Source organism: Electrophorus electricus, chromosome 18 (genome assembly GCF_013358815.1).
Source record: "Electrophorus electricus isolate fEleEle1 chromosome 18, fEleEle1.pri, whole genome shotgun sequence".
Classification (NCBI taxonomy): Eukaryota; Metazoa; Chordata; class Actinopteri; order Gymnotiformes; family Gymnotidae; genus Electrophorus; species Electrophorus electricus.
The window spans coordinates 8,841,800-8,850,771 of record NC_049552.1 but is presented as its reverse complement, the minus strand read 5'-3'; the positions used below and the strand labels follow the sequence as shown (position 1 = coordinate 8,850,771).

General features: G+C 37.3%; 1 protein-coding gene across 3 annotated transcripts in view; it reads left to right on the top strand.

Moving 5' to 3' along the window:
• Positions 1-1,312: 1,312 nt before the first annotated feature.
• The window catches only part of lmx1bb (LIM homeobox transcription factor 1, beta b), a 56,383-nt gene continuing 48,723 nt past the window's right edge, over positions 1,313-8,972 (top strand). The window contains exons 1-3 of one of the 3 annotated variants that reach the window (XM_027009812.2): positions 1,313-1,386; positions 5,155-5,280; positions 6,232-6,418. In XM_027009812.2, the coding sequence (XP_026865613.1) occupies positions 5,211-5,280; positions 6,232-6,418 (257 nt within the window). In that variant the 5' untranslated portion in view covers positions 1,313-1,386; positions 5,155-5,210. Of the gene's footprint in view, positions 1,387-4,707; positions 5,281-6,231; positions 6,419-8,972 lie in introns of those variants that run through there. The other 2 variants (XM_027009813.2, XM_027009811.2) reach the window with 2 other exon arrangements.

Sequence of the window (8,972 nt, the reverse complement as noted above, 5' to 3'; positions counted from 1 at the left end):
TCTTTGCATTGACAAAGGGACGCGAGTTAGCCTGTAGGTGGTCAAATAATAATAATAATAATAATAATAATAATAATAATAATAATAATAATAATGCCACCAGTACACAGTCCCAGTGATTACAGGCAATTCGAACAAACTTTCGACTCAGGAGACCATAGGCTATTTCTTATTGAAATTCTCCATACGTGCAAATGATAAGGTCTATGATAGTATAACGAATAATTTTGAAAAGCACTGCTTTCTCGAAGCACATATCATTTTTCATTATTTTTAAATATGCGCTGAGATCTATCTATCTATCTATCTATCTATCTATCTATCTATCTATCTATCTATCTATCTATCTATCTATCTATCTATCTATCTATCTATCTGATAATACCTTAAACCTAATCCCAATAAATAAGACGCTGATCTAGCACGCATGTCCCAGCACACCGAAATCATTTAATCCTTTTCTTACCTTGTGGCTCAGTAATCCGGTTTCCTTAACTAAAACTACCCTACTGTATCAAAGCTGCCAAATTTAGGCCTATGTAGAGTTTAAATTAGCTTCTCGCTGTCAGTGGTGCACGTGCCACACACCTGCGGCTTAGGTGCTTCATTTTGCAATGGGGAGGGCACAAGAATGAGAAGAAAGATTTGCTCACAAAACATTTCTTGTTTCATAATGTCGTTCTCTGGTTTGCATTTTGCCCAAAGTCTGAGCCTACAGTATACGTGAAAGCTTCCATGCTTCCAGGTTAGGGATGTTATAAATAACGAAAGGTTTTTTTGTTTTGTTTCGTTTTGTTTTTGGTTAAAAAAAAACTGTAAATATTGTGGTTTGCACTAATTATTTTTATGCTCAGTGAGGTTTGTCTTTATGAAACACTTCGTAAACCAGTGACTAGGAGTTCGGGAAATATAGGCCAAATCCCTCCGTACACGCAAATCGTGCCTCTTGCGTATGGCTGATGACGTTGAGTGTAGTTCGCCGCGGTTCTGACAAAATTATTTCTCCTACATCTTTCATGGCGTGTAGCGTGCAATTTCAGAAGAAGAAAATACTCTCTCTACATTTACGTTAAAATGTTTGATTAGATAAATTGGTTCATGAACTGAGACCATTAGGGCTGTAATTTAAGATATGATACAGTCTTACATATTCTGATCGTGGATTCTGGCATTGCGGCATTTTGTCTCAACCGCTAATTAGGTCCACGCGCGTTCGAAGTGCGTTGCACGGCGTTTCCCCTTCCAGAGCTCTTTGCAGTTCATCTCGTCAACACGAGAGGGCATGTTGCACAAAATCTCAGTAAGGGTCATTTGGATAATGGAGCGGTTCAGTGGTTCCTCAGACTCATGTACCACAAAGGATGCAGCTAAACCTATGACAGCGAGGTAAACAATCTCTCTATCTCTTGATACAGTAATGTCATGCATGCAGGTTTTTTTGAAGTAGCTAAAGTGCCTGTCTGTTATGGTGAAGTCTATGAAGCACAGGATATTTATTTTCAATGGTTTTGAAACCATTTGAAACCTTTTTCTTTCTCATGAAATTCTGCTACAACTAATACTAATACTTCTAATACTAATACTAAAACTACTACTCATAATTTTGTTTTGTTTAGAAATATATATATATATATATATATATATATATATATATATATATATATATATATATATATATATATATATATACTAACATTTTTACTGTTAATTGATTTTTGGGGGGTAATTTGCGTAATCTTTACCGTGCACATCATTTCTTTCTGTATAAATATCGAATTGTAATTTCTCTATGATAAACCTGTTGTATTCTTCACTGAAAATTACAGTAAACAGCGATAAACGGTATACAAAATGTAATTGATATACAATATGTAAGATGTGATCCTGTAGGCTACCAGCATTCACTGTAATGTAATCAACCCCTGTGTGGTTACACAGTTCCAAAACATACAAGTTAATGCAATAAACGATCTAACCGGTTTATCGCTATAAAGATTGGCAAATAATGTATGTGTTGGTCCGACCACTGTATTCATTCAGTGTGATGACAGGTTGGTTTCTGTGTAATGCTAAATTTATTTCCATTCTTGGACGTTTTATCCATTGGATTTAAACACTGGACCATAAATAATACTATCTAATTAACTCTAGAAGACGACTTTGGTCCGTCCCCCCCCCCACACACACACAAACAAGCAAACACACGCACACACACACACACACATCCTTTCCTTATCCTGATTTTGTCCTTGATGCAGGAGATTGGTTTTACATTAGATTGTTTGCTCTGAGCAGGAGAGACTGCATTGTGGAAACGGGCATTTGGGAGAAAACATTACATTATCGGCTGAACTTGTAAAGGAAGAAATGCGTTTAACTGCAATGGCCTATGGATTTTAAAGTGTCGACTGAAGGGTTTCTTTTTTTAATGACCGCGGAGAATTGTTTCATAATGAAGGCGCACAGGTATCTCCCATAATTGCGTGAAATTTCGAGCTATGGGGGTATGGAAACACTGACACAAAGCCGAAATAGTGGAACATGACAAATTATGCGCAGCGCTTAGACTCGGCTGGAATGCGACGCAGCACTTTGCGTTCAGCACCTATAGAACGTGCAGGTTTAAATAGAACCGCGCTGTGATTTTCTATCCGCTGAAGACCAAAATATACTAGTACAAGGTCAAGGTAAAGTTGCTTAATGCATTCATGGTTCCAGCAATTTTTCTACGTTGACTGACTAATAATGTGAAGACATCCGACATAGTGCTATACTTATAAATATGTAAGTCGCTCTGGATAAGAGCGTCGGCCAAGTGCTGTCAATGCGAATATAAATATAAATTGCATTGTTTTTTGATTAGATAACGGCATTTGGATTGAACTAAATAATTCCCTGGTATTTAAAATAAGTATGGAGGTGGGATATGTGGAGTGCACCTCCCCACCCCAGAAATGGCATAAATATTAGCAACAACACAAGACACATGAAATGAACAACAACAAAAAGAAAGAAAAGAAAAAAAACTACTACATTTGGATTTGTACACAAATGTGCAAACATACGCAGGAATTAAAATGAACAGTGTTCCGTATATATGAAAATTCTAAATGGAACACCAACGAGAAATTAGTGCTGGTGTGAGTTAGACTTCAAATAATGTCAGTTTTTATTTACATTTATAAGGGAGCCTTTTCCTATAGTACCTGTAAAAGTAATGGCATTCAGGGAGTATTTATTTCCCTTTAAATGAAATGCTTACATTTTGTCAATAACAAATCTACCTCTAATTACGAATCATTTAACTAATAAAATATCAACGTGTTAATATCTTGTACAACATCGAGATTGGCGTGCTGAATCGACAATGATATTAATTATTTAGGAAGTTTCCTACAGTTTATCGCTTGCTCTCGTTAGCTCTGCTTCCTTATTTATTCGTTGTTAAATAAACAAAACTGTTTTTGAATGAAGGTGGTTCTACAGACGCGGCATATTTAGGCTACTCGTTTGCTCGTTTTTTCATATATAAATTATTTATCACGAATAATCTCAGTGGCGCTACGCGCACCGGTCTTCCTTTTTTTCCAGGCTGCGCGGTCAGTCGCTATCTGGACCTCGCTGCGTCTGCAATTATCGGCCCTGATCTCCAGGTGCATTGGAAACAAGGGTCAGAAGGTTCGAGGTTTCATAATGGCCACAAAGGTTCAAGGCATGCGAACGGCCTGGGCGATGCTCCACTACCTGATATCAAAGCGCCGCCTCTGTATGAGTAGAGAGCCTTGATGATCGAATAAAAAGACTCACAAAATAATAGAACCAAGAAACGGAGACAAGTGCTTAATCTGATTGAATTTTATAACAACAGCCACAATAATAATAATAATAGGATAACAACATCATCAACAACAACAACAACGATGATAATAAAAAATAACAACAATAATAATAACAACAACAATAATAATGTTATTATTATTAATAACAACAATAATAACAATAATAATAATCTATATTTCCCGATAATGGCACTGTCGGGATTATCCGTGTTATCGCAAAGGCCCGACATTTTGTGTTTGTTTTTTAATGACGAAATACGAAATGTAATATATAGTAGCGCTGCATTTATGTCAAAGTGTTGCTTGATTTTGCTTTTAATAAATTACACATTACATAAGTTATAAATTACAATTTTTAATAAATTGTAAACAAAACAAAAAAATTACCCTATGCTTGCAGCATGACATAGGAGAGTCCGTATGTCCCTCCAATAATTTTCACATCAGTCCCACTGTCCCCCTATTCACTTTAGTATACTAGAGTTTACTATACTAATCAACTTTCGATCTCAGATGGTCTTCTTTCTTTCTTTCTTTCTTTCTTTCTTTCTTTCTTTCTTTCTTTCTTTCTTTCTTTCTTTCAACTATTTACGCCTTGAATTTAATTGTTTTCTCGGTATTTGCGATTTTAATGCCTTTTTTTGTCTGTATACAGATATTTACTCCCCTCGTATACGCTTCTGATCTGGATGTTGCGATTTTGTAGGCGGAACGGTTTTAGTTCCAGTCTGCAGAGCGCACGAACCCTGTGCACCAATAGTATCCCGAACTCAGTAAATAGTCTGAGAAGTGACGCGACCAGAAAGGGGAGGGTGTATTCCCTCAATTGTATCTCGGTTTAGGGCTCTCGTGAGCGGCAGGGATCTGAATGGCACACTAATTTAACAGTTAACATTGTGACATCTCAGTCATATTTCCTTGGATTTTACTGATTACTTTCATATTTTCGTGCGTCGAGACAACTTATGTGTAGTACTGAACGGAAGGATCCTTCTTTGAAGTTCGTAACAACGCGGCCGGGATACAAACTTTGTGCAAAACACATCTAGCCTCACTCAGTTGTAATAAGCAGGTGATTACGCGTGTGTTTATCAAGTTTGCTGTTCGAACTCGCCGTGCCTGTGTGCCAAAGCAAGGTATGATGGAGCAGATCCCGTCAATGGCCATGCCAACTCTGATGAGAAGTTTCTAAGTTGGCCATCTTAGCTACATGCACAATAGGATTGAGAGTGTGGTTTCAACTGATTTGTGGGCTATTGTTGGAATTTAAAACAAGGACAGGTTTGACAAAATATTGTTATGGATATTGCAACAGGTCCTGAGTCACTGGAGCGGTGCTTCTCCGCGGGAAAAAGGTCTGAGTATTCAGATATGTTAGACGGTATCAAAATCGAAGATCACCCGCTGCGTACGGGACAAGCTACTCTTGGAGTTATGCTTGGTAAGTCTTTACATGTACCTTTTTGTTACATAGAAACCGGAGATAGCCGCGGTGCACAGGTATCCAAGGTACTTTTAGATAATGGAGTGTACCGTTGACTCTGTCAAATTGCTACGAGTACAGCACTGTCAAATTGTTAAAACGTAATTGTGGCAGACCCTTCTTGAATGCCACCGGGATTATTCGGATGCATTCTTGCGTCTTATGTCTTTCATGTAAATTAGAGCACTTGTCAGATTTTTTTAGAGCACCGGTGTTATTTTAAATAGGCTATTAAATAATGAAAAAAAATAATTTATATATATATATATATATATATGTATGTATGCATATAAATATGTATGTATATATAAATATATATATACATACATATTTATCTAATAAACATAGAGTGCGTGTGTGTGTGTGTGTATATATATATATATATATATATATATATATATATATATATATATATATATATATATATATATATACACACTATGTTCATTAATGAATAGTATGAATAGTTTTAGAGAAATATGCCCAAAACTTCAAACATCCGGCACGCTGAAATCTAAATTTACAAATATCTGAATTTGTCAACATAGGCAGTTACTTTAGTCAGTCTGGATTCTTGCCGATATTTTTGTTTATTTTTTAAAGTCAGTAACTACGTTATATTATTATTGTCTGTTTATTGGTTTAGCTGAATCTTGATTCGTGTATTTTTCAAATACTCTAGGAATCAGTTGCTATTTTAGCCTAGTCAAGTGTGTAACTGTGTTTTTGTTATTGGTTCTGATTTTTTAAATATCGTTTTAAAAGTTGTGTTAGACGTGACTGCAGCACGCAGTCTAAGACAAGACGAGCCTTCTACTTCTAATTCTGGACTTTTCGACTTTTCCTGTGATTGACTGATTAATGGCTTTCCAATTATAACTAATATCTAGTAATTTCTTTCCTCTCCAGGGACGGAGTGCCATCACCAGGCGGTTTGTGAGGGGTGCCAGCGTCCCATATCTGATCGCTTTCTGATGCGCGTCAACGAGTCCTCGTGGCACGAAGAGTGTTTGCAATGTGCAGTGTGTCAACAACCGCTCACCACCAGCTGCTACTTCCGGGAGAGAAAGCTGTACTGCAAGCACGACTACCAACAGTAAGGGCTTGGGTTATTCAAAATATGTGTATATGCTATGTTTAATTAATTGATGAATGTTTCGCAAAATTCGGCGCATATAAGTGTTTTTGTGTAGTAGGCTAATGCCAATGAATAGACTGCCATTTTATTCATTTGCCTTGAGTGGACTAATAATTAATAATTATTCTTAATGAACCATATTTCCTAAACTCTTGACGGACAGAAGTATGCGTTTACAGCGTCTGTCAAAGTCTTTAATTTCCCTTCATCTCCGGATGACACAACTCAGGCTTCAAGATCCGAAGATTAATTTGTCCTATCTTTTTCATCAATTTCTATATATTAAGCTATTTTAACCAGCATAATATTACAGATTTCTTCTTCACATATGTGGCAGGCGCGTTTTTATAATTTTAAGGCAAGATATTCTTTCGAATATCAGCACATTACACTGTTTAGGTGGAGTATGCGCACAGTAGGCCTGTTGTTTGAATGTTTCATAAGTGCAAGCCTTGTTTTGCAGTTAGGTGGTGGAAATCATAGTTTACACGTTTGAAATAATTATACCACTGCTTCGACACCTTCTGAGCGCTGAAGTCAGACTGCTGCTTACCTGTCATCGACATATAAAGATGATCAATAGCCTGTCGTGATTAATGTCGCATTTTTTTAATCCAGCATTCTTATTATACATTATGAGCAATATTAATAACAAAAAGACACAACTCAATTCTAAATGTATGTTCGTATCAATGTGATAATATTAGGCATAAATCACTGAATTATTTGTCTGTTCACCGATCCTTGAGTTCTTATTTCTGCTTTGTGTATGAAAATATTTTAACACCTTTCACAATGTGGTTTTTACTGCCTGGCAGTAGGCCTAATTGTAGACTAGTTAAATATTTAGTATTATTAAATTACTAATACCTTTATCTACTATTACCTAAGAAGTAACAACTTAATGGTCTTATCAAAAAGTTTTGTTGGTGTTATCCAATATTTCACATTGACAAAATAGACAACAAATTTGCCGTTGACTATATGAGCCTCCACAAAGACGAGTAGAATTGCATCGTTTTTATTTCGTTTTTCAATTTCTGTGCGAGAAAGCAAGAGTCTTCATACCGAACCGTAGAGAGTGGTTTAAGCGAAGTAAGTACTTGCCCACGCACCATGGGTGGGTGCTGTTTTCAAATCCCGCGTGTCCGAGACCTGAGTGTTGACCACAGGGTGCCTCGTGTTCTATGGATTTTCTCTTCATGCAAGTTCCTACATTTATGAGGTCCCCCCATCCGATATTTGAAAACATCACTACGTCTGTCATGTTCTTAGTGGGAATCCTTTTCAATGCCAGACAACAAACAGTGAAATATATCCACTACGTAACTTTATAGCGGGCCTTTCCCCCAGCTTGCGTGACATGGCCTTTAACAGTTAGAGGTAACAATGTGAATTTCATAGCTGAAACCTTGCATTCCATCGCCTTGGAGATGCCAGCATTGCAGAGACAGGCCAGTTTACTTACGATGGGCATCAATAGGGATTTCTTAAGCAGTTTATTGTGCGCTCTGCTGTGTGTGTGTGTGTGTGTGTGTGTGTGTGTGTGTGTGTGTGTGTGTGTGTGTGTGTGTGTGTGTGTGTGTGCGCGCGCGCGCATGCTTGCACGCGAAAGCATCAGAAAATGTATACATTTTTATCATTTTATTTCATGTTTTAGTGCTCTTCAAATAGGCAGTTCTTTTTAATTTGTGAGAATAATAACGTAACCGTTTTATTTTTGAAAATAAAGTATTTATTACCCAAATCATAAGGCCATTTTTAAACAAAATATTACGTTAATAATTTCCCTTGATCCCTTTTTATTTCTGTGCAAATAGCCATGAGACATTTCGACTTAGACCGACTGATAAGCCGATGCGTGCTACCTCTGTGTAAATCATACAGCCCTGACTGTTTCTACAAGAGAGCCCCCCCCCGCGCGCGCACACACACACACACACACACACACACACACACACACACACACACACACACACACACACACACACACACACACACACACACACACACAAATTCTGCCTTGCTCCCTCCATTCCATAACTGGAGCCGGGAAGCCAGTAGGTGCACACTCGCTTTTCTTACACAAAAAAAAATAAAATAAATAAAATTAAAAAAAATAAAATAAAACAAACAAAAAGAAAAAACCAGTAACCTATTTGTTTATTTGATTCGCACCGATAGGCCACTTAGAGATGTAATTGGCACCTTTTTGACTTTTATGACATTCGTTTAAGGTTGTACTTGTCATCCCGCGAAGCGCACTTGGCTTACGGCAAGGCGCTTGGCCGGTTCGCTGGATCTCTGCCTAATGGCATTCCAGCATCAATTGATTCATGCCCTATAATCATTAGGCTCATAAATCACAATATTGGGCAACATTCATATTCTCACCTCTCCGCCTGCAATTTACAGCCCGAGCTTCACAGGCGGGATTTATGGCTTGTTGTTGAGGCCAGGATTTAAGTTCAGTTTCAATTACTAGTTTTATAGGAAATGTTAATAAAATTAC